This window comes from Amblyraja radiata, chromosome 4 (assembly GCF_010909765.2).
Source record: "Amblyraja radiata isolate CabotCenter1 chromosome 4, sAmbRad1.1.pri, whole genome shotgun sequence".
Classification (NCBI taxonomy): domain Eukaryota; kingdom Metazoa; phylum Chordata; class Chondrichthyes; order Rajiformes; family Rajidae; genus Amblyraja; species Amblyraja radiata.
The window spans coordinates 51340941-51368260 of record NC_045959.1 but is presented as its reverse complement, the minus strand read 5'-3'; the positions used below and the strand labels follow the sequence as shown (position 1 = coordinate 51368260).

Genomic DNA, 27320 nt, shown 5'->3' with positions numbered 1-27320 from the left:
CCTGAAATAACTCTGCAACCTTTACACAGTCTACACTTCCAGCTTTGCATCATCATCAAATTTGTATATGTTACTTATGTTCCTCTTATTCAAATCATTGATATAGCTTGTAAACAGCTGGTGCCCTTGAAAGTAAATATCAGTCACAACTTTCCAAATGGAAAATGATACATTTACTGGTTTTTGTTCAATAATCCCTGTGGAACCTTATAAAAGATGGAAACCAGCACCACTGCGTCGCTAATGTTTTCAACGATTTAATAATAATAATTATTATTTTTATTAGTATTATTTTAAAAGATTGTCTTGCTACTGCTTCCTATGGAATAGATAGGGTAAATGCACAGAGCCTTTTACCCAGAGCAGGGAATCAAAAACTGGACAACATAGCTTTAATGTGAAAGGGGCAGGATTTTATAGGAGCCTGAGGGGCAACTTTGCCAGTGGAGGTAGTTGAGGCAGGTACTAAAACATCATTTAAACGACACTTGGACTAGTACATGGATAGGAAATGTTGAGACAAATGGGACTAGCTTAGATGGGGCATCTTGGTCGGCATGGATGAGGTGAGCCTAAGGGCCTGTTTCCGTGCTGTATGACTCTGGTTATATTTCAGCATTTTCCGAGATGCCAGGCCAGTTTCTAACTTTGGTTTTCTCTCCCTCTTTTCTTAAATAGTGGGGTTAAATTAGCTGTATAAATCTTTGGGAATCAGTATAGAATCTATGGAAATTTGGAAGATTACATCAAATTCATCTCCATAAACATTTATTTCAAAATCTTAGAATGGAGGTATATTGGCTTTCAGTCTCATTACTTTCTCCAATACCTTTATTTTTATTAATGCCTAATACCTTTGAACTCATATTTACTTGGATATTTCCATTATTTCTTGGAAGTTTTATGTGATTTCTATGAAGATAGACCCAAAGGAGTTTAATTTATCTGCATTTTTCCTTTCTCAACATAATTTTACATCCCATCCTGAAAGGATTAGTATTAACTTTAATTAATATTTTTATTAACTAATATTGCTTTAATATTAATATTTTTCCTTTTTACAAGGCAATTGAGGTCTTGAGTATTTTATGTTTCATGCTAGACTATTCTATGTTTTCCTTTTCCTTTCAATTAAAAATAAATTGGATAGTTATATGGATGGGAAAGGAATGGAGGGTTATGGTCTGAGTGCAGGTATATGGGACTAGGGGAGATTATGTGTTCGGCACGGACTAGAGGGGTCGAGATGGCCTGTTTCCGTGCTGTAATTGTTATATGGTTATATGGTTAATGCTTTGTTGTCCTTTGCTGAACTTTAATACTTTCCAAATGAGCACAAGAGTCAGGAAATCATGTTGCATCTGCATGAAACTTTGGTTTGGTCATATTTGGAGTATAGATTCCAGTTCTTGACACCCCACAACAGGATGGATGTGGAGGCTTTGGAAAGGGTGTGGAAGAATTTTACCATAATGCTGCCTGGATTCAAGGGTATTAGTTATGAGAGGTTAGACAAACTTGGATTATTTTCATTAAGCATCTTGATTGAGGCTGAGTGGAAACCTGATAGGGTTTTAGATAGGCGGCACTTGGTATGACGCTCGGCACAGACATTGTGTGCCGAAGGGCCTGCTATTGTGTACTGTTTTGTGTTAACTGTAAAAAGTTACTGAGTGATAGATACAAAATGCTGGTGTAACTCAGCGGGTCAGGCAGCATCTCTGGAGAAATTGGATAGGTGAAGTTTCGGGTCGGGATGTTTCTTCAATCCTATCTGTTTTCTCCAGAGATGTTGCCTGACCTGCTGTGTTACTCCAGCATTTTGTGTCTATCTTTGGTATAAACCAGCCATTGCAGCTCATTTTTAATACAGGTTACTGCTTGAGTTAGGGCTCATTGGTTTAACGTGTTATGATTAGAGGATTGGTTTTCAGGCAGAAAACAATGAATATAGATAAACGGGTCATTTTCAAGCATTAACTAATCTGTTAGATTGGTGCAGTGGTCTCACTAATTGCAATGTACATTAATGACTCGTGACCGAATCAAGCTCATTATATCTCTGCTAGCTGATGTATTGTGATTGGTATCAATATACATTGTGGAGAGTGCACCATCTCTACAGAGGCTTTGTGTGTGGGCAGGAAGATGGCAGGTGATAATTTCCACTTTAGTATATGGAACAGAAAAATAATATTATTTAAATGGTGTGATACTGTTAAACTGTGTTCAGGGACTGACACAGCTTGTAAATTAAACAAAGTTTATAATTTTTGGAATATTGGTCATCATTCATTGCAACAGGGATCAAGTACAACGATGGGGAAGTTTGGCTACAATTGTACAGGACTTTGATAAGACCATGCCTGGAGTACTGCATGTAGTTTTGCAGCTAATGTGTACCAGGTTGATTGCTGCGATCAGTTGTAGAAGCCAGGAACTACAGATGCTGGTTTATACCAAAGGTAGATACAAGGTGCTGGAGTAACTCAGTGGGTCAGGCAGCATCTTTCAGGTTGGATCCCTTCTCAGACTGCATTGTGAGAAAAAATTAGTCAGAATTACCCAACATTTACTCCCTGGAGTTTGGATTGCTGATGTGATCTTATTGATGATTACGAGGAAGGTTGTTGGGGTAGATGTGGGGTAACATATTCCCTGGAGATCAATGTCTCTAACTAAGGGCCATGGAATTAGTCGACCACTTAAGATCGAGGTGAGGGGGAATTTCTTCTGATTTTTGATATGTTGGAATTCTTTACTCCCGAGAGCTGTGGATACCGATTCATTAAACATACTCAAGGCTAGGATACATTGTTGAACACAAGTGATTGAGAATTCTGTACCCTGCACTAAAGTAAACTTGAAGCCAAGTATCAGAACTGCCATAATCCTAAAAGATGGAACAAGCTTGAGGGACTTAATTGCCTTTCCTTGTTTTTAATGCTTATGCTCTTTGTTGCTGTGGGAAGTAACTGTTTAAGAATTCGTCAACTTACTATTCAAATTCTGAGAATGTGGTTGATGCATAATTTTTCCATTTAGATTAAGAGAAACATTAGATTCTGTCAATGTTTAATTTGACTTCATTTGTTTAAATTAATCATTGGCTGAATATATCTACTGCTTCTCTTAATTGCACATCGACCATTTTGTCACAAAGTATAACATAAATTTAGTCAATGTTTGATGCATTTAACACAAAGCTGATATTGAGAATCCTTTTCTAAACCAAGAGATGTTTCTAAAGTAGACTTTGTTCCTGTTTTTGTATAGATACATTCACAGGCCAGTTAACCCTGATGACCCACCATTAGTAGAGCAACCGAAGAGAGCGTACCCATATTGTTCAATCGGCTGTCTCTTCAATCACCAGAGCTTTTATGCAAATTGTCAGCCATCTGACACAGTTGAACTGAGCCACTTTGACCTGAATGACGAATCGAAGTGGAAACCCATGAGTACCGAGGCCATAAAATCTGTGTGCGCTCCTGGCTCATCGACTTCATTACCACCATTTCCACCTTTGTGTGCTCCAGTGATTGATGCAGCAGCTGCAAGCAATGAGATTGAACTGGTTTTGAGGGGTCTGATTTCTGAGCATAGGAAGGTAAGGAAATGAATGGAGGTAATGTGTTTTGTTTAGGAAACAGGCCGTTCATCTCACTGAGTCCAAGCTGACCACTGATCACCCACCCACCCACATTCGTTCTGTGTTATCCCACTTTCTTATCTACTCCCCACATGCCAGGAACAATTTAAGAGAGGGAGTGTTTTTGGGATACGAGAGGAATGCGCAGCTCCCACGCGGTCACAGGGAGAACGTGCAAACTCCTCAAAGACAGTTCCTGAGGTCAGGATTGAATTCGGGTCTCTGGTGGTGTGAGGCAACAGCTCCATCAGCTACACCACTGCCCCCCCCCCCCCTTTTTTTTGGAGATCTCAAAAAAGAGTAATGTGACCATATTTCTGTCAATTCGCGCACACACACACACTATAATTGAATGGCACTATTTTATGGAGGTCAAGTCAAGTTTATTCGTCACATACACATACGAGATGAAAAGTGAAATAAAGTGGCAATGCTCGTGGACATTGTGCAAAAAACAAACAAACAAACAAATAAACTACAAACAGAATCACATATTCTTTTACATATTACATATTGTGGGAGGAAGGAAAAAGGGGAAAAAAACAGGAGAGTGGTACAGTAAAGTTAGTCCCTGGTGAGGTAGGAGTTTACAGTCCTAATGGCCTCTGGGAAGAAACTCCTTCTCAACCTCTCCGTTCTCACAGCATGGTCACGGAGGCGTTTGCCTGATCGTAGCAGCTGGAACAGTCCGTTGCAGGGGTGGAAGGTGTCTCCCATGATCTTATTGGCTCTGGAGTTGCACCTTCTGATGTACAGCATGGAACAGTACAGGGGCAGGCCTTTCGGCTCACAATGTCTGTGCTGAACATAATGTCGATAATCTGCCTGCACGTGATCAAAATCCCTCTGTTCCGTTAATATACATTTGCCTATCTAAAAGCCTCTTAAACGGAGTTCTATAAAAGGAGATGGAAATGTTTTATTCAAATAAACTTTTCTTTATTTAATAAAAAGATATGCAAATTTTGTTGCCTATAATTTGATAGCACGAGGCAAGGAACAACCTTGAAACCGATCAAAGCCTCACAATTTGCTATGAACCACAGTGGAAAGTTTTCTGTGATGTTGATTACTCGTAAGAAGAATTGCCTTTGTGGGCTACAAGGTAAAAAAAGCAAATTGATCCTCCCACAGATCCCGCCTGCTGAGTTCCTCCAGCAGTTTTTCTGTTCAAGCTGCCTTAAAGGGTTGCAATTGTCATAAAGTTAAAAATTGGTATATATACATGATAACCGGAGCTCCTGGAGAAAACACACACCGGTCATGGGGTGACCATACAAACTCCATACAGGATCAAACCCAGGTCTCTGGAGCTGCACCACTGTACCCATATATGCAGTGCCCTCCATAATGTTTGGGACAAAGACCCATCATTTATTTATTTGCCTCTGTACTCCACAATTTTAGATTTGTAATAGAAAAATATCACATGTGGTTAAAGTGCACATTGTCCGATTTTAATAAAGCCATTTTAATACATTTTGGGTTCACCATGTAGAAGTGTTTATACATAGTCCCTGTTTCCCCTTGAGCAGGTAGGATGTGTCTATACACTTCAGAATTAATTATGCTACTACCATCAGCAGTTGTATCATCAATGAAGATAAGTGAGCCAGTACCTTCAGCAGCTATACATGCCCAGGCCATAACACCCCCACCACCGTGTTTCACAGATGAGGTGGCATGCTTTGGATCTTGGGCAGTTCCTTCTCTTCTCCATAATTTACTCTTGCCATCACTCTGATATGTTAATCTTCATCTCATCTGTCCACAAGACCTTTTTCCAGAACTGTAGTAGCTCTTTAAGTACTTCTAGGCAAACTGTAACCTGGCCATCCTATTTTTGCGGCTAACCAGTGGTTTGCATCTTGTAGTGTAGCCTCTGTATTTCTGTTCATGAGGTGTTCTGCGGACAGTGGTCATTGACAAATCCACTCCTGAAGAGTGTTTCTGATCTGTCGGACATGTGTTTGGGGATTTTTCTTTATTAGAGATAATTTTTCTGTCATCAGCTGTGGAGGTCTTCCTTGGCCTGCTAGTCCCTTTGCGATTAGTAAGCTCACCAGTGCTCTCTTTCTTCTTAATGATATTCCAAACAGTTGATTTTGGTAAGCCTAAGGTTTGACGGATGTATATAACAGTTTTATTCTTGTTTCTCAGTTTCATAATGGCTTCTTTGACATTCATTGACACAACTTTGGTCCTCATGTTGATAAACAGCAATAAAAGTTTCCAACTGTGATGGGAAGACTGGAGGAAAGACAAGGTGCTGAGAGCTCTCTTATACCTGCATTAAGGAAACAATTAAACACACCTGAGCAATTACAAACATCTGTGAAGCCATGTGTCCCAAACATTATGGTTCCCTGAAATGGGGGGACTATGTATAAACACAGCTGTAATTTCTACATGGTGAAACCAAAATGTATAACAATGGCCTTTAATAAAATCTGACAATGTGCACTTTAACCATATGTGATTTTTTTTTTTAATTACAAATCTTAAATTGTGGCGTACAGAGGCAAAGAAATAAATGATGTGTCTTTGTCCCAAACATTATAGAGGGCACTGTATATATGGGTACAGTGGTGCAGCTCCAGAGACCTGGGTTTGATCCTGTATGGAGTTTGTATGTTCACCCCGTGACCGGTGTGTGTTTTCTCCAGGAGCTCCGGTTTCCTCCTACACTGCGAAGACATACAGATTTGTAAGTTAATTGGCTTGAAAATATTGTAAATTGTCCCTAGTGTGTGTAGGATAGTGTTAAGGGCCTGTTTCCGTGTTTGTCACGTGTTGCACATCACGGCATTTATTGAAACTGAATAATAACTCTCAGAAGTATTAAATTTGCCAATAACATTGCTTTGCTGTTTAAGGTCTTATTACTAGCACAAATATTTTTTTTCAGTTGCAGACCTCTGGGCAGTTTCCCCAGTGCATTCACCCTGATCGCTGATGAATCTTTGACGTTACTCCTGTAGAACTGCACACAAAGCCAGTGTCATTGACTGCCTCTGTCCATAAAATTGCCTCAAAAAAATGATCAAATCTAAAATCTGACCACTAATTCCTGAGGGCTCTATTGTAATAAATAACATATTATTCACATATTATATGTTATTTACTGTAACAGGCCAATTTGTCACTGCTGACATTTATCTTCATGTGCTTCCTCCCATCCTCCTCCAACAGATCGTATCTAAAGGTCCCTTTAGCCTTTGACCTCAATACTCTGTCATTGTGATAGTTTCCTCACAGTAATGTCTAAGCTTTTTTTCATAATTCACATTAGAAATCTCCATCAGTACATCTCTGGACAAATGTATTTCTGATTATATCTAGCAACCATCTTCCCTATAACGTTCCCTATGGGACGACAGATGGCACAATGGGCTAAGTGTTCGGCTGGCAACCGGAAGGTAGCCGGTTCGCATCCCGCTTGGAGTGCATACTGTCGTTGTGTCCTTGGGCAAGACACTTCACCCACCTTTGCCTGTGTGTGAGTGATTGGTGGTGGTCGGAGGGGCCGTAGGCGCAGATTGGCAGCCACGCTTCCGTCAGTCTGCCCCAGGGCAGCTGTGGCTACAGAAGTAGCTTACCACCACCGAGTGTGACTGAGGAGTGAATGAATAATGCGATGTAAAGCGCCTTGAGTATTAGAAAGGCGCTATATAAATCCCATCCATTATTATTATTATTATAACACCTCAAGCTAAAATGCCTGCCGTTTACCAGTTGCCCTTTTAAATAATGCCATCCCATTAGCCTTTCTGCAGCCCTTATGGACAATCTAAGGGAACTGAAAGGGACTTGCCGAAGATAACTCATTTAGAAGATACAGAGTGCTGGACTAGATTAGCGGGTCACCGAGCCCGCACTGCCCAGCGTTCCCAGCACACTAACACGAGGGACAATTTTACATTTATACCAAGCCAATTGGCCTAAAATCCAGTACTGTCTTTGGAGTGTGGGAGGAAACCAAAGATCTTGGAGAAAACCCAGGTAGGTCACGGGGAGAACGTACAAATTCCGTGCAGACGACGTCTGTAGTCAGGATCGAACCCGGGTCTCTGGCGCTGTATGGCAGCACCTCTACTACTGTGCCACCGTTTGTTCTTTGGCAGTACAGCTAGGAAAATGCTAAACTTTTTTGTTACAATCAGTTTAAATATCAGTAAATTATGATGTTAAGAATGTCCTGTCCTGAGATCTTAATCAATAATAGGATTGTTGCCATTTGCCATTTAATATATCGGTGACCTTTCATCAGTCCTGATTCCACCTCAACAGGATCTCAGCCTGGCCACTGTGTGGGATGATCATCTGTCTTACTTGCTATCGCCGGCACTTGCTGCGTATGAGATTGAGCGCACAACTGGGGTGTCCACGGGCAATGAGGAGTTCCAAGATGCCATCAAGCGAGCCGTGCCCGACGGACATACCTTCAAAGGTTTCCCAATTCACTTTGTGCATCGAAATCCTAGGAGAGCTTTTGCAACGTGCTTAAGGTAAACATATGCACATGGCCATCTCTGAATTCAGATCTGTTTCTTGGTGCAGGGAGGGCATTAAACAATGTTAAGTGTCTACCCCTGCCCAAGCTTAGCACCGGTGTTAATGTTTTATGCACTCTGACACGCATCTGTAAAGTGAGAGTAGACGAGACTGTGGCAGAAAGCTTTGAAATTTGAGGTCTTACAATTCCAAGAAACTATAAAACATTTTTTTAAACATAATATAAAAGGGTTGAGAAAGACCATGGAGTTGAGGTACAGAATCTGCCATGATATTGAATGGCAGACACAGGGACTCCATGGTCTATCCCTACTTTCAATATTTGGTATCATCATATACATACTAAGTGTTGTGACTAGAAACAAAATCACATGCTGTGGATTGAAGGATCTCGACCCAAAATGTCACCTATCCATGTTCTCCAGAGATAGACACAAAGTGCTGGAGTAACTCAGCCTGTCAGGCGGCATCTCTAGAAACATCATGCGTGAGGTTTTGGGTCGGGACTCTTCAGACTGAAAGTGGTGGGGGGGGGGGGGGGGGGGGACACTGGAAGTAGGTTCGGAACATCTCCAGAGATGCTGCCTGACCTGCTGAGTCACTCCATCACTTTGTCCTTAAGTGTTGGGATTCATTGCTACGTTTTACATGCTCACCTAACTAACCCAAACCCTAGATTCTAGTGACTTGTATCATGCGATCCCTTTGTCCCATTGATTATCCGCTGACCTTCACTTTAACCCATTTGTTTGATTTATTTCTGGCATTTTTGAATAAAGGGGTTGTACTGTTGTTCAGGGTGCTCTTGAGCTGACTTTTAAGATTAATGTGATTGCGGTAAAATGAATAAATACAATTGGAGATAAAGCAGCAAAAAATGTTTAATGTGATGCCCATATGCAAAAACTGGCACAACAGTAGCTTGTTCATGGAGTAAGACTGCAATATTTAATTACTAGATAAAAATTCTAAAAATGGTAATTCGCATGACCAATCCTGGAACATTAATTCAATCAATCTGACAGCCTGTGAACTGAAAGTTGTTTCCAAACTGTTGCAGTGTTGTCTGAAGATCAGTATATTAGACTCTTTTCACAGGGCCGAGTGCCAATCCTCATTTCTAAAGTAGTTTAAATTCTGAACTCGAACAAGAGAAAGGAAAGTCACCAGGCAAACCATGTATAAATCAATATTACTGACTGGGCTCAAGGGAAAGGGCCTTTTCTATGAGTTCGAAGAAACTGCAGATGTTGGTTTACACCGATAGACACAAAATGCTTGAGTAAGTCAGCGGGTCAGGCAACATCTCTGGAGAAACAGAATATTCTTTCCTATAGGAATATCCTATTTCGCTCCAGAGATGCTGCCTGACCCGCTGACTTACTCCAGCATTTTGTGTCTATCTTTGGCCTTTTCTATGAGCTGCCATCGAGATAAAGAGAAGGAGCAGAAATATCGATCTTGTCCTTCAAGCATTCTGCACCATTCATTCATGGCTCATGAACAAAATATGGTCATTACCAAATAATCTACATTACATTGGTTGGCCAAGGCACCTAGAGGAGCTCTGCAATCATACCCTACAATCTCTCAGAAGGTTTTAATACCGCACCTGAAAGATGTTACACAATGCAGCACTCTACAATCACTGGAATTGGAGCATTAGCCTAGATTTGGTACACAAGGGGGCGGCGCAGTGGCGCAGCTGGCAGACCTGTTGTCTCTCAGCACCAGAGACCCAGGTTTGATCCTAGCCTTGAGTGCTGTCTGTGTGGAGTTTGCAAGTTCTCCCTGTGACTGCATGGGTTTTACTCCGGATGCTCCAGTTTCCTCCCAAAGAGGTGGGTTGATAGATTAACTGGCTTCCGTAAATCACCCCTAATGCGTAGGGAGAAAATGCGAACTAATGTGAATGGGTGATCAATGGTCGGCATGGGCTGAAAGGCTGTTTCCATACTGAATCTTTCAATCAATCAATCAAAACAAGGTTTGCACTGTACCTCAGTGTATGTGACAAGCTAATCCATCAGCTTGAATGTGACTTGAACACAAGCTAACTTATAGGTAAGAGGTGCTACTCATTGAGTCTTCTTGCGTATGGCGTGCACAGCCTAAAGTTGTAGGTCACCTTGTTCTATTTGATCTATTTGTTTGTGCACGCCGGGTTGATTGCATTAGTTGAAACATTCGTAAAGGTTGCAATCTCCCACCCCACTCATTGAGTGACTCTAATCCTTTCTCCCCCTTTCCATTTCAGATCTCCGTTCTGTGATGAAATAATTTGCTGTCGGGGAGACCAGGTGCGACTTGCTGTCCGAGTGCGAGTGTATCCGTACCCGGAGTCTGCTTGTGCAGTCTGGATAATGTTTGCATGCAAGTACCGTTCAGTTCTCTGATGCACGGCGCTGTCAGATGGTGCTGCTTTCACTGGTGGTGGATGCCAGCAATGGAACTGGTTCCTTGTTGCTCCTCCCTAATGGGCACCTGCTGGATGGTATCTTTTCAAACCAATCCAATTCTCACCGAACAAGACGCTGAAATCCTATTGTACATCTTTCTCGTTAGATGTGTGTATTTATTAAAACATAATCTATGGAGATTGTTTTATAATTTTTTTTTACAATATATAAAATATTTTGCTACAAAATAAAGCTTATATTTACAAACCCTTGATATTTTATTCATAGTCAAAGTTAATGTCTTCAGAAAAGTTCCTGTAGATTCTGGAAATCAGAAGTAAAGAGAATGCTGGTAAGTACTCGGCATCTGTGGAGGGAAAATTAGCGTATTATTTTTAAAGTGAAATCCTTAAAGATGTGGGAGCAATGAGAGATTGAAAGAAAAGTTTAAAGTTGTAGAGAAAGGTTTGATGGTTCTTTATTGTCACTTATGCACAGCATTGTGAAATTCATTTTCACAATCCACAAATGCATAGTCGCCATATTTTGCTGCTGTTTACAAGTAAAAAGTCCAAAGTTCAGTCCGCATGTTAGAAGTAGTGGGGCTCCCCCGATCCATCTAAACCCAGGTAATCCCCAGGCTGCTACAGGCCCACGGCCTGACGTCCATCTCCTCTCCAGACCACCTCTGTATCCCGGTGGGGGGGGTGGGGGGTGGTCATTGAGTTTCAGCCTACAGGGAGGGGTCCGCCGGGCCTTCTTCGCAGCGATGAACCAGGTCCGCTGCCGCACGTGGCTGTAGGCGGCCCACCAGGTCTTTGTCCTCTGCGGCCAGCTGGGTCGGTCCTTGTTCTCAGCGGCCCCCTGGGCCCGTCATCGTACGGCCTCGCAGATCCTCGCGGAAGCTTCCCTTCCGGCTTTGAGAAAGGTGGGCGGCTGGATGAGAAAGAATGGCGGTCAGGAATAATGGAATGACACGGTGGCAATTATAGTTGGGTGAAAGAGAGTGGTGAAGTTGGTGAATGACAAAGGCTGTGGCTGGGATAGGTAGAAATAAAAAAAGAGAAAGAAGTTGAAAGTGCCAGAGACTTCAGGGGGAGGGAGGAAAACAATATTGGAAATAAAAACCACTTGAAGTATGGTTGATTAGCGGAACGTGTTGATTTCCACCTTGAGTCTCTAAGGTTGTGCGTAGAATGGTATGAACACTGAAAAAAATAGGCCCTGAAGCCCACAGTACTGTGCCAAACATGATCTTAAATGAATGAATGAATAGGTTTATTGGCCAAATATGTACACACAAGGAATTTGCCCTGGTGCTTCGTTCGTAAGTAACAACACGACATACAGTTACAATTAAGAATAATTAATAATAAAACAATACAGTTTAAATATGTGAAAGAAATAAAATACCAGAGCAAAATGAGGCTACAGACTTTTGGTTATTGAGTAGAGCTACTGCTCGTGGAACAAAGCTGTTTTTATGTCTGGCTGTGGCGGTTTTGACAGTCTGCAGTCGCCTTCCAGAGGGAAGTGCTTCAAAGAGTTTGTGGTCAGGGTGAGGGGTCAGAGATGATCTTACCTGCTCGCTTCCTGGCCCTTGCAGTGTACAGTTCATCAATTTGGGGAAGGTTGCAACCAACAACCATCTCAGCTGATCAAATGATTCGTTGCAGCCTCCAGGTGTCGTGTTTGGTGGCTGAGCCAAACCAGACCATGATGGAGAAGGTGAGGACAGACTACAATGACAGTATAGAATTGGACCATCATTGCCTGTGGCAGATTGTTTTCTCAGCTGCTGCAGGAAGTACATCCTCTGTTGGGCCTTTTTGATTGTGGAGTCGATGATGTCCTATGATGCTAATCTTCTCTGCCTGCACCTGATCCATATCCATCGATTCCTTGCATATTTATGTGTCTGTCTTAACTCTGCCATTATTGTATCTGTTTCCACTGCCACTTGTGGCAGCGCTTTCCACACCTCTGTGTAACAAAAAAAACTTGTCCCACACATCTTTAAAATTTTGCTCTTGGACCTTAAAGCTATACTGTCAAGTCTTTGAGATTTCACCCTGCGGAAAAAGTTTCTGACAAAATATCCTATCTTTCCTTTATATACTTGTATATACTTACACCAGGTTTCCCCTCAGCCTCCAGCACTCCAGAGAAACAATCCAAATGTATTCAAATTCTCCTGGTATCTAATACCCTCTGATCCTGGCCACATTCTGGGAAACCTCTTTTGCACTTCTTCAAAACTTCCACAATCTTCCTGTCATAGGGTGACCAGAACTGCACATTATACTCCAAATGAAGCCTTACCAAAGTTTTATAAAGCTGCAACGTGATTTCCTGACTCGTACTCGATGACCTAACACGTAAAGTCAACCCTATAATACGCTTCCTTTACCATTCTATCTACTTGTGTTGCCCCTTTCAGTGACAATGGATTTAGACCTCAAGATCTCTCTGCAAATCGCTGTTGTTTAGGGCTTGCCATTTACTGTACACTTTCCCCTGAAACAATGTTGTAATGTGTTTGAAATTCTCCAAGCAACTGACCTAGTTTAGATTGCTTTGGTGCACCTTGCATTCCTATTCGCGTGTGACATTGACCAAGTTCATTGGCATGGTACAATAACATGCAGAGGGGAGCGTTCAATGATTCTCGAAGTTGTACGTTTGTTCATTCATTTATCCACCTTAAGCAAATAATGGAAGCGGAAGGTTGTAAAATAGTCCTTACTTGTCTTAGCTTTTTATACTGTGGGTGTGAGCAGAACATCTGATTCCATATAGTCTTAGATTCTATGTAAATATATAAAAGTATGAGAGGCATAATGACGGTAGACTGTCAAATCTTTTTTTCCCCCAGCGTGGAAATGTCAAAAGACCAGAGGGCATTGCTTTAAGGTGAGAGGGGCAATGTTTAAAGGAGATTTGTGGGGCAAGTTTTTCTACACAGAGTGGTGGGTGCCCAGAATGCACTGCCAGGGGTGGTGATATGATGGTGGCATTTAAGAAGCTTTTAGTTAGGTACATGGCTTTAGGCTTTACGCAGGATCACGCTCTTTGGCCTACTGACTCTGCACCAATCACCTTGTAAGCTAACACTATCCTACAAACTAGGGACAATTTACACGTTTACCAAACCAATTAACCTACAAAACTATGTCTTTGGAGTGTGGGAGGAAACCGGAGCACCCAGAGAACTCACACAGACACAGGGAGAATGTTCAAACTCTGTACAGACAGCACCTGTAGTCATGATTGAACCCGAGTCTCTGGCTTTGTAAGGCAGCGGCTCTGCTGCTGCACCACTGTGCTGCCCAGGATGTGCAGGGAAGGTTCGGTACACTGTGTGAACTTCATGTGAACTAGAAATTTTCATTGTACCCTAGTGTATTGGACAATAAACTTATCTAAACCTGAAAGTGCTAAAGTTTGTCTTTGGTTGCTATTTATGTTTTGCTGGTCAGCATTTGTAATGAAATCCTGAGAGCAGTTTTGATGTTAATGTTACAGTAATGCTGTCAAATGACTCCCACTGCAGGATTCGAGACACTTACTAAAATTCCCCTTCAAAATTGCAACAGAAAAATTCAAGTATCTGGGTATTCAAATTACGAGAAGACACAAATCATTATTTAGTGCCAATTTTATGCCACTATTAAATAAACTGAATGATATGATTAAATTTTGGAAAACGCTCCCGCTCTCATTGATAGGTAGAATTAACGCTATAAAAATGACTTTCTTACCACAATTAATATATTTGTTTCAAGCGATCCCAATATATATTCCAAAATACTTTTTCAAAAAACTAGATTCTACTATCACTAATTTTATATGGGATTACAGAGCACACAGAACTCAACGAAAGCATTTGTGTAAACCTAAAGAAGTTGGGGGTTTATCATTACCTAACTTTACGTATTACTACTGGGCAGTGCATATTAAGAACATAAATGGCGGCGCGGCTCTGGCTGCAGCGGCTCTCCAGCAGTCCTGTTTGTTTTGTGTTTTTTGTGTTATTTATTTTCGTTTTGGTTAGTCTAGTTTTGGTTTTTAGTTTGTGTTTGGGGGGGGGGGTTGAAACGGGGCTTGCTGTCTCTCCCTGCGGGGGAATGCGACTTTTTGTCGTATTCCCCTTCTCTGCCTCCGTCTGCGCTGAGGCCTAATGGCGGAGCTGGCGACCTCGAGGCTCAGGAGGCAGAGCCCGCCAGGACTCGCCCTGAGCTCGCTCCCGTGAGGACGGCCCGGCTCGGGGCTGGAACAGTGCTTCCGTGAGGGGCTGTGACGCTCCCTGGAGGGCGGCCGGCCCGAGGGAGGAGCGGTGCTCCCGTCGGAGTGGCTGAGCTCGGGGAGGTACGGCGTTCCCAGCCCGAGGGAGGAGCGGTGCCCATGTCGGGGCGGCCCAGCCCGAGTGAGGTACGGCGCCCATGTCGGGGTGGCCCAGCCCGAGGGAGGAGCGGCGCCCATGTCGGGGCGGCCCAGCCCGAGGGATGAGCGGCGCCCATGTCGGGGCGGCCCAGCCCGAGTGAGGTACGGCGCCCATGTCGGGGCGGCCCAGCCCGAGTGAGGTACGGCGCCCATGTCGGGGCGGCCCTGCCCGAGTGAGGTACGGCGCCCATGTCGGGGCGGCCCAGCCCGAGGGAGGAGCGGCGCCCATGTCGGGGCGGCCTAGCGCGAGGCTGAGACGGTAACGGTACTCACGTGAGGGCGATCCGGCTCGGGGCTGGAACGGTGCTCCGGTGGCTGGGACAGTGGTCTGGCGGTGGTGGCCTGAGTCCGGGGTTCGGCCGCGGGCCAGCGGCTGCGTCAGCAGGACTGGTGGGCGGCAGCTTCGACCACCCCAGGCCGCGGTGTTTGAGCCGCGGGACAGTTGTAACATCGCCCGGGGGTATCGCCTCAGTGCAGAGGGATAAGAGGAGGGAAGAGACTGGAGACCTAAGACTTTTGCCTCCATCACAGTGAGGAGATGCTGGGTGGACTCACTGTGGTGGATGTTAATATGTGTTTATTGTTGTTTTTTATTGTATTGTATTGTATGTATGACTGCTTCAATTTCGTTCAGTCTTCGGTCTGAATGACAATAAAGGCTATCTAATCTAATAATGTACTGGTTGGATAGTTCCACTCAGCAGTTGGAGTGGATAAGAATGGAGAAAGAGGAGTGCTATACGTACGATATAGGAACGATCTTGCTCTCACCGATAAAATTGAATAGTATAATATATAAGAAGAATCCAATTATTCACAATACAATAAGAATTTGGAAACAAATAAAAGTATCTTTGAAATTAAATAATTTATCAGTACTAACCCCACTATTGAACAATCCCGCATTCAAACCTTCTCTCATCGACAAAACATATCAACAATGGGATAGACTGGGGATTAGGAAAGTAGGGGATATGTATGAATTGGGCAAACTGTTATCATTTCAACAATTAAAATTAAAATTTAAACTGAAGGATAATCAATATTTTAAATATATACAGATATGTGACTATGAAGAAATATACACATAGATTTCAAACTATATTTTTAGACCCTTTAGAAGAAGCAATGAATATTAAGGCTGATTCACAAAAACTAATATCATACTTTTATAATAATATATTAAATAGAGAATTACCCTCAACAGAAGCACTAAGAGAAGATTGGGAACATGAGCTAATGATAAAGATCTCGAAGGATAGATGGGAAAAGTATCTGATGAACACACATAATTGTTCCATTAATGTAAGACATAATTTAATTCATTTCAAATTATTACATAGACTATATTATTCAAAAACGAGTTTGAATAAATTTTACCCAAACGTCTCTCCCAGATGCGATAAATGTTTGTTTCAAAACGCTAATATAACACATTCATTTGTAGGATGTATAAAGTTGAATAAATTTTGGAGTGATATATTTGATGTATTTACAAAGCTTTTCAAGTCAAGAATAGAACCTAAACCGGAATGGATTATATTTGGAATAATAGTAGAAGATATCAATTTAAATAAAGACCAAAACGTTTTTTTTTATTACGGGTTAATAATTGGAAAGAAATTGATACTTAAATTTTGGAAAAATACAGCTATACCAACTGTTAAAATGTGGATTAGGAATATGATGGACATAGAAACATAGAAACATAGAAATTAGGTGCAGGAGTAGGCCATTCAATATGATCATGGCTGATCATCCAACTCAGTATCCCGTACCTGCCTTCTCTCCATACCCTCTGATCCCCTTAGCCACAAGGGCCACATCTAACTCCCTCTTAAATATAGCCAATGAACTGGCCTCGACTACCCTCTGTGGCAGGGAGTTCCAGAGATTCACCACTCTCTGTGTGAAAAAAGTTCTTCTCATCTCGGTTTTAAAGGATTTCCCCCTTATCCTTAAGCTGTGACCCCTTGTCCTGGACTTCCCCAACATCGGGAGCAATCTTCCTGCATCTAGCCTGTCCAACCCCTTAAGAATTTTGTAAGTTTCTATAAGATCCCCTCTCAATCTCCTAAATTCTAGAGAGTATAAACCAAGTCTATCCAGTCTTTCTTCATAAGACAGTCCTGACATCCCAGGAATCAGTCTGGTGAACCTTCTCTGCACTCCCTCTATGGCAATAATGTCCTTCCTCAGATTTGGAGACCAAAACTGTGCCCAATACTCCAGGTGTGGTCTCACCAAGACCCTGTACAACTGCAGTAGAACCTCCCTGCTCCTATACTCAAATCCTTTTGCTATGAAAGCTAACATACCATTCGCTTTCTTCACTGCCTGCTGCACCTGCATGCCCACTTTCAATGACTGGTGTACCATGACACCCAGGTCTCGCTGCATCTCCCCTTTTCCTAGTCGGCCACCATTTAGATAATAGTCTGCTTTCCTGTTTTTGCCACCAAAATGGATAACCTCACATTTATCCACATTATACTGCATCTGCCAAACATTTGCCCACTCACCCAGCCTATCCAAGTCACCTTGCAGTCTCCTAGCATCCTCCTCACAGCTAACACTGCCCCCCAAGCAATAGCACACCTTGAAGAAATGAGACTCCGACTAATAGATAAATATGACCAATTCTTAAGGAGTTGGTCTCCTTTCATCGACTTTTTGGAATCATGTGATGCAGCGGTACCATAAGGATTGCTGATTTCAGTTCATGCCGCGGATAGATCTACATCTCCGAATACAGATTTGAAAATTTCTCTTTTAAGGGGCCTTCTCTTCTATTTCTACTTTCCACTTTTTCTTTTTTTATATACACACTTCACGTTTTTCTATTCTCTACCATCTATTTTTCCTCTTTTCCCCCTTTCCATTGTTTTCTTTTTCTTGTCTTGCTTACTTCCTTTTCAAAACATAAAACTAGAGGTTGTACATAGAATGGATTACGGTATGACATAGTTGGCACCTAAAATTAGGTTCCACTGTACTGTTTTGTACTGTATTAACTTCTAATAAAATAAACAAAACAAAAAAATAACTGCTCTTTCTAATTCTATGTTTTACTGGATTGTCGCTTGGAAAGTTTGGATAAGTGTCTTTAATATTTGTCCTTCATGAATTTTGCTCTTGATGGGAATCCCAACTCTTAATGATGTTCTTGTTACCCCTCACCTGAGGACATAGTTAAGGAACTTTACGTTTACGGACACCAGTCAGACCAGGTAAGAACATAGTTAGTGTTGCTTCAGCATGCCAAGGGGAGGGTCCTTTAAAGGCCAATGTTGTGAGCCTGCCATGGAACTGGGACAGGGAAGCCGCCAATCTCAGCCCCAAAGACTGGGAACCAGAGAAGGGGGTGGAGGGAGTTGGCGGCAGTGGATGCTGGACAAAGAGTTGGTCTTACCTTCCACGCCTTCAAGGCCAGCTGCGGGAGGTGCCCCCGAGACAAAGGTTGAAGATGTTTGTTCAATAATTATAGAAGTAGAATTAGGCCATCGAATCGACTGCCATTCAATCATGGCTAATTTCTATCTCCTAATCCCATTATCCTGCCTTCTCCCACTAACACTTGACACTCATTTTAATCAAGTATTTTTCTACCTCTGCCTTAAAAATATCCACTGACAAGGCCTCCACAGTCCTCTGTGGAAATGTTCCACAGATTAACTACCCTCTGACTAAAGAAGTTCCTCCTCACCATCCTTCTAAACGAGCGCCCTTTAATTCTGAGGTTATGACCTCTGGTCCTATACTCTCACACCAGTGAAAACATCCTTTCCACATCCACTCGTTGTCTATGCCTTTCATTATTCTGTAAGTTTCAATGAGGTTCCCCCTCAACCTTCTAAACTCCGAGTACAGGCCCAGTGCTGTCGAGCGCTCATCATATGTAACCCACTCATTCCTGGAATCTCCTCTGGACCCTCTCTAGGGTCAGCACCACCTTTGTCAGATGTGGGGCCCAAATTTGCTCACAGTACTCCAATTCCAGTCTGACCAGTGCCTTATAGAGCCTCAGCATTACATATTCTTTGTATTCCAGTCCTGTTGATATAAATGCCAGCATTGAATTTGCCTTCCTGTGTGAGGAGAGGGACGACAGTTCACTGGATGACTGGACAAGGCGACGGCTACAACGGGCCTTTACGGCCGGCTGCAGCTGCGATTTGAAAATGGTGCCAAAACTTGGCGACTCGTGTATATGGTCTCGGTGGGCTGTTTCTATACATTCTGTACTTAACTGGGGATTGTACCTACAGTGCATTCAGAAAGTATTCAGACTCCTTCACTTTATCCACATTTTGTTATGTTACAGCTTAATTTTAAAATGGATTAAATTGTTTATTTTTTCATCAATCTACACACAATACCCCAGAATGAAGAAACAAAAATAGTTGTTGAGAATTTTTTTGCAAAGTAATTAAAAAGAAATAACTGAAATATCACATTTACATAAGTATCCAGATCCTTTGCTATGACACTCAAAATTGAGCTTAGGTTCTTCCTGTTTCCATTGATTTTCCTTGAGATGTTTCTACAACATGATTGGAGTCCACCAGTGGTAAATTAAATTGATTGGACATGATTTGGATAGACACATACCCGTCTATATAAGGTCCCACAGTTGTCAGTGCACGTCAGAGCAAAAACCAAGCCATGAAGACGAAGGAATTGTCCGTAGACCTCCGAGACAGGATTGTGTCGAGACACAGATCTGGGGAAGGGTATGAAACAATTTGTGCAGCATTGCAGGTCCTGAAGTGGCCTCCGTCATTCTTAAATGGAAGAACTTTGGAACCACCAGGACTCTTCAGAAAGCTGGCCGACCGGCCAAACTGGGCAATTGGGGGAGAAGGGCTTTTGTTAGGGAGGTGACTAAGAACCCGATGGTCACTCTGAGCTCCAGAGTTCCCCTGTGGAGATGAGAGAACCTTCCAGAAGGACAACTATATCTGCAGCACTCCACCAATCAGGCCTTTATGGTAGAGTGGCCAGACAGAAGCCACTCCTCAGTAAAGGGCACCCGACAGCCTACTTGGAGTTTGCCAAAAGGCATGAGAAACAAGATTCTCTGGTCTGATGAAACCAAGATTGAACTCTTTGGCCTGATTGCCAAGCGTCACGTCTGGAGGAAACCAGGCACCGCTCATCACCTGGCCAATACCATACCTACGGTGAAGCATGGTGGTGGCAGTATCATGCTGTGGGGATGTTTTCCAGCGGCAGGAACTGGGAGTCTAGTCAGGATCGAGGGAAAGATGAACGGAGCAAAGTGCAGAGAGATCCTTGATGAAAACCTGCTCCAGAGCATTCTGGACCTCAGACTGGAGCGGAAGCTCACCTTCCAACAGGACAACGACCCTAAGCACACAGCCAATAGACAACGCAGGAGTGGCTTCGAGACAAGTCTGTGAATGTCCTTGAGTGGCCCAGCCAGGGCCTCGGTCTTGAACCCGATCGAACATCTCTGGAGACCTGAAAATAGCTGTGCATCGACGCTCCCCATCCAACCTGACAGAGCTTGAGAGGATCTGCAGAGAAGAATGGGAGAAATTATCCAAATACAGGTGTGCCAAGCTTGTAGTGTCGTAACCAAGAAGACTTGAGGCTGTAATAGCTGCCAATGGTGCCTCAACAAAAATGGTCTGAATACTTATGTAAATGTGATATTTCAGTTATTTATTTTTAATTACTTTGCAAAAATTTCTAAACACCTGTTTTTGCTTTTTTATTGTGGGCTATTGTGTGTAGATTGATGATAACAAAATGAATTTAATCAATTTTAGAATAAGGCTGTAACGCAACAAAATGCGTATGTATGGCAATAATCTTATTATAATAATAATAATAATAATAAACTTTATTACGGACTCGAGGTCCAGACAATTACATTAAAAATGCATTGCATATTAAAAAATATCATAAAGTACATATAAAATCATGGTATATCACTTATAAAAGCATCATAAATTATATATTTTTAAAACCACAATACATAAGTTAAAAATCCAGATAAAAAGAATGATCAATGTCCTACAACGAGACAACGATACCAGTGTCTCCACAGCTGGGATTCGTAGCGTGTAGTGCTAACCCTTATGTTTGACAAGGCCACAATAATTACATTTTTAGAGTCATTTATCCTGCAAATGAATTTATACAAGTGATTTCTTAGGATAGCTTCTAAAGTACTGACTCCTGCAGCCACAAACATATTACTGGCACTACGCCATCTAGGTTTCCTTAGCAGTGTTCTCATGGCATCGTTATATGCCACCTTTAGTCTCTGCAAACTTGTCTTTAAATAGTTCGACCACAGGTGCGCAGTGTAGAGTGGTGTGCAGTATGCTCTAAATAGCGACATCTTCACCACATCTGCACACGCACCAAATTTACACAAGAGAATATTCGCCTGTACATACAGCATGCGTCATTGCCTATAAATATCCTCATCATCTGTCATTTGTTCTGTAATAATATGCCCTAGATATTTTACCGTATTACAGACATTAAGATTGTTGTCAGACAATTTAAAATCAGGAAATTTTAGACATTTATCCTCTTTGGTTCTACAGATCATAACAGCACTCTTACTAGCATTATATTTAATGTCATGTTCCACACCATACACAGAACATATAGTAAGGAGCTGCTGGAGACCAGCGCTAGATGGACTAAAGACCACAAGATCATCTGCATACATAATATGGTTCACTAAAATATTACCAATCACGCACCCAGTATAACAGGCTTTCAATTGTTTGGACAGATCATCAATATATAGATTAAAAGGGACTGGGGACAAAATTCCCCCTTGTCTAACACCATTGCTAACCCAAAATGGGGCTGAGACCCTATTACCCCATTTTATTTGCATAGTCTGGTGGGCATACCAGTAGGCCAGAATTCTCACAATGTATTCAGGCACCCCTCTTTGACTCATTTTACTAAACAGCTTTCTGTGATTAACACGATCAAAGGCTTTGGAAGCATCAATAAAGCACATAAGGATTGAAGAGTTTTTGCCTCTATATTTGTTTACAATCTCCTTTAGGGCATATATGCATAAGTCAGTGCTATGTTTAGCTTTAAAGCCAAACTGGTTGTCTGTGGAGTTAACAAACTCATTTATTCTATCCAGCAGAACTCTTTCTAAAAAGATCTGTATGGGGAGAAAATGTCACTGTAGCTTGGTACCAATGATAATAAAGAGCCATTGAAATGATTGAACTATTGAGAAAAAATAATCCATTCACAGGGCACATTGTATTTGAGCAATATTTTAGATTCCATTACTGAGAATAGACACAAAAAGCTAGAGTAATTCAACGGGACAGGCAGCATCTCTGGAGAGAAGGAAAGGGTGACCTTTCGGGTCGAGACCCTTACTGAGTCTAGCTTTTAATTTCCAGAATTAAGCAAATTTGATTGAATTTAAATTCCTTTGCTGCCAAAGTGTGATTTGAGCTTGTTCCCGGATCACTGAAACAGGGGACTGTTTATGGGGACTGATTGGTGGGGTACAATTGGATTGAGGTAAGTCATCTTATTGGTTTTGCAGGTATGAGATTGGAAAGGAATCTGTGACTGTTTAAATGTCACCTTACATCTGAAGCCAAATTGCACAGAATCCATTGTGTCATTGGTCACTCAGTCACAGCCTATGTTCTGCATGAGTATGGACCATCTCCCAGTAACTTACCAGTGCTTAATACAATTTATACGTTCAAGTTATAGGAGCTGAATTAAGCCTTTCGGCCCATCAAGTCTACTCTGCCATTCAATCATGGCTGATCTATCTTTCCCTCTCAACCCCATTCTCCAGCCTTCTCCCCGTAACCCCCTATAATGCAGTCTTGCCAATTTACAGGGGGCACAAGGCCACAGATGCTGGAATCTTGAGCAAAATGTAAAATGCTGGAGGAACTCAGCGGGTCAGACTGTCTGACGTGCTGAGTTTCTCTAGCACTTTGTTTATTGTCAATTTACTATTTCCACTCATTCAATAAGCAAGATGATATGATCCTTCTATTTGGCCAACTTAATTATAATGCTAGTACTTCTTTCTCACATAATCAGCTCAAACCTATAACTGGCATCACCATGTGCTTTTACTTAATGGAGTTATATCTGATTCTATAATTCTATATATATCTGAATTGAGATATATCTGAAAAATAGTCTAAACCATTCAATCTTGTCTTGGAGCAAGAACGACCAATTATGTAATTAAATTAAAATTAAGAGAATTATGAAAGCCAGTTTTGAAAAATTGAGACACAGGGTCCCGATCCGAAACAATTTATTCATGGCCCACTGAGTTAATCCATTTTTTTTTTTAGAAATTTTTTTTTTTTCTTTCCCACTGATAAAATCCTGTGCCAAAATTAATTCAACCATTCAGAACGTGAAATTTCTTTTTTTTTAAGAATGCGGCACATCTTTTCGTTAAATGCGTGTATAGACCACTGATCACTCATTTTTGGAATGCACTGATGATTACAGTGATGGTAATGACCTAGTTAATGATGGTAACGTTTAATACAGTAATGGGACGTTGAGTATGAATGTATTATCATTAATTTCCATTGTGGCTGCATTTGATAGATACTAATGGGTCTTTGAACTGTAATAAACAATTCTACTGAAAACAAATCAAAACTGGAAAAAAGTAACTCCTGAACTGTACCAAAAATAACATAGAACAGTACAGCACAGGAAAGGGCCTTTCAGCCCCCAATGTTTGCACTAAACATGATGCCAAATGAATGATCTCACACGATCCACATCCCTCTATTCCTTGCACTTCCACGTGTCTATCCAAAAGCCTCTTAAATACCTTTATTTTTAATGAAAAATTCAAACTCTGTCAATACAAAGATGAGGAACATTATATTAACTTAAATTATTCATGTAATTATCAAGATGAACCAATTATGGAAGAAGGTTAATAATATGATATTCTCTCCTGTTTACTTTTGGCTTTTTCCGGCAATCTCAGTTTCTGTTTGAAAGCTAAAAATGTCTGCTTCCACTGCTACTGAAAAGCAAGGACAGGACTTTTGGCAGCAGAGTCGAGTACAAGCCTTCTTTGTTCAAAAGGTGCCGTATTCGCCATGGGTCTTGTAGCTGTGGGATAATGGCACCGCCCATTCGATAAGTTGCATCCAAGATGACTAACTCTCTTTGGAAACTGAGAAACTTAGTCAAATAATAGCTACATTAGCTCGTGCCTTGTTATTCAAAGTGTTTAATCTATATTACTAAAAGTCTGATCTTGACCACTTCCTGTTGTTCTGTATATTGATTTTAGAAAAAAACGCTGCCACTTACGGCTGTGATTTTTGGCTATCTTACTCAGAGACCCCTCCGCTGCGCAGGACAAGAGGGTTTTTCCCATTGATCAAAAATAAAAGAGTTATCAGTGTTTAAAAAATGTTGAGATTCTCTCTCCTGAAGGCCACGCCCCTTCCGGAGGGACTATAAAACCCGAAAGTGTTGAGTGCCTCAGTCAGTCTCTGCAAATGGGGGAGCGAGAGGGTCACGTCTCTCAGTCTGAGCTGTGAATAACACTGAATACTAAACTGTGAATGGTTTTACTGACCTTTACTGTCAGTGCCCTTAATGTGGTTTGAAAATATAGTTTGGAAATGCTAAAGCTGTGTTGCCTTTGGTTTGGAAATGCTAAAGCTGTGTTGCCTTTGGTTTGGAAATGCTAAAGCTGTGTTGCCTTTGGTTTGGAAATGTTAAAGCTGTGTTGCCTTTGGTTTGGAAATGTTAAAGCTGTGTTGCCTTTGGTTTGGAAATGCTAAATCTGTGTTGCCTAATTAAAGTTGCCTTGCCTAATTAAAGTTGCCTTGCCTTCTATACAATTAAAAGGATAATCTTGACACTTCCTGTTTGCACTTTATATTGATTTTAGAATAAACTCTATCCCGTATGGTTGTGATTTTTGGCCACCTCCCTCTGCTCATCAGGTGGCGAGGATTTTTCCCATCGATGAAAAATAAAAGAGTTATTAGTGTTTAAAAAATGTTGAGATTCTCTCTCCTGTCAATCATGCCATGAAGGCCACACCCCTTCTTGTGGGAGGGGGGGACTATAAAACCCAGAAGTGTGGGCGTGGCGCAGTCTCTGCAAGATGGAGGAAGGAGAGGTCATGACTTGCTGTTTTTAGTGGCCTTGCACCCTGCTTGAAAGGGTTTGAAACTGCACTTGAATTTGGTGGCCTTGCACCCTGATGAAGTGGTAAGAAACTGCACTTGAATTTGGTGGCCTTGCACCCTCCTTGAAATGGAATTTCAAGGAATAGCCGTGAGTTAACTGACAGCCCACCAGCCATGAGTGAGTGAGCTACCAGCACAACAGGCTTGAGTGACTGAGCCGCTAGCCCAAGAATCCATTCGGCCCACAATGTCCATACTAGCCCTCTGGAAACTAGTCTCTTCAGCCCATAACACCCATACTAGCGCTCCAGAAAGCCCCCTCACTGACCACAAATATTGGAATTGGTGGAGAGGTGGCATATTGCGTTGGGGGGCCGCCCTCCCAAGTGATACTGGGACCCAACGGGTCCCACTTTGCCTATAAATTTATATATCTCTGCAAGAGGGCCACGTCTCTCAGTCTGAGCTGTGAATAACACTGAATACTAAACTGTGAATGGTTTTACTGACCTTTACTGTCAGTGCCCTTAATGTGGTTTGAAAATATAGTTTGGAAATGCTAAAGCTGTGTTGCCTTTGGTTTGGAAATGCTAAAGCTGTGTTGCCTTTGGTTTGGAAATGCTAAAGCTGTGTTGCCTTTGGTTTGGAAATGCTAAAGTTGCCTTGCCTAATTAACGGTGCCTTGCCTAATTAACGGTGCCTTGCCTAATTAACGGTGCCTTGCCTAATTAATGGTGCCTTGCCTAATTAATGGTGCCTTGCCTAATTAATGGTGCCTTGCCCAATTAATGTTGCCTTGCCTAATTAACGTTGCCTTGCCTTCTATATAATTAAAAGTCTAATCTTGACCACTTCCTGTTTGCACTTTATATTGATTTTAGAAAAAACGCTACCATGTCCGGCTGTGATTTTTGGCCATCTTATTCAGAGTCCCCCTCCACTCATCAGGTGCCTAGGATTTTTCCCATAGATGAAAGATAAAAGAGTGTTTAAAAAGTATTAGTGTTTAAAAAATGTTGAGATTCTCTCTCCTGTCAATCACGCTATGAAGGCCACACCCCTTCTGGTGGGGACGGGGACGGACGGACTATAAAACAGAAGTGTGGGCGTGGCGCAGTCTCTGCAAGATGGAGGAGGGAGAGGTCACGACTCGCTGTCTTTAGTGGCCTTGCACCCTGCTTGAAATGGTATGAAACTGCACTTGAATTTGGTGGCCTTGCGCCCAGCTTGAAGTGGTAAGAAACTGCACTTGAATTTGGTGGCCTTGCACCCTGCTTGAAATGGAATTTCAAGGAATAACTGTGCATCAACTGCCAGCCCACCAGCCGTGAGTGAGTGAGCTGCCAGCACAACAGGCTTGAGTGACTGAGCTGCCAGCCCAAGAATCCATTCGGCCCCCAATGTCCACACTAGCCCTCTGGAGACCAGTCCCTTCAGCCCACAACACCCATACTAGCGCTCCAGAAAGCCCACCCCCACTGGCCACCAATATTGGAATTGGTGGAGAGGTGGAATATTGCGTTGGGGACCAGCCCTCCCATGTGATGCTGGGACCCAACTAGGTCCCACTTAGTCTAGTAATACTTAAAATTATCTCCTATTGAATATTTGTTTTACTGCTCGGCTAAAGAGAAGAAGTGAGAATGGTTAATGTTAAAGCTAAAGACAGTGGCGAAGCAGTAGTTGGTGCCTTTCAGCACCAGAGACGCAGGTTCGATCCTGACTACGGGTGCTGTCTGTGTGGAGTTTGCACCTTCTCCCTGCAACCGGGTGGGTTTTCTCCAGGTTCACTGGTTTCCTCCCACATTCCAAAGACGTGCGGGTTTGTAGGCTAATTGGCTTCAGCAAATTGTCCCTAGTGTGTAAGGGAGAGCTTATATAAGGAGTGATCTTTGGTCCCTATGGACCCGGTGGGCCAAACTAATAACTAATATGGATAATTATTCATTAATTATAAACTAAACTAATATGGATAATTGGATGTAGTGAGCAAATAGGCAGTTATTTGGGCTTAACCAGTTCTCCCAATCAACTTTCATTTCAACCTACATTTAATGTTATATAAACATCAAAAATAAATATTTTTAGATACTTTAATTTTTCTCTCACTTCAGGTAGCCCAGCATTCCCTCTCTC

At 42.1% G+C, this 27320-nt stretch overlaps 1 protein-coding gene across 3 annotated transcripts in view; it reads left to right on the top strand.

Moving 5' to 3' along the window:
- The window catches only part of cep76 (centrosomal protein 76), a 47241-nt gene extending 36403 nt beyond the window's left edge, over window positions 1-10838 (top strand). For all 3 annotated transcript variants that reach the window (XM_033019421.1, XM_033019420.1, XM_033019422.1), the window contains 3 exons: window positions 3277-3610; window positions 7943-8160; window positions 10425-10838. In XM_033019421.1, coding sequence (XP_032875312.1) covers window positions 3277-3610; window positions 7943-8160; window positions 10425-10563 — 691 coding nt within the window. In that variant the 3' untranslated portion in view covers window positions 10564-10838. The remainder of the gene's footprint in view (window positions 1-3276; window positions 3611-7942; window positions 8161-10424) is intronic.
- Window positions 10839-27320: the final 16482 nt, after the last annotated feature.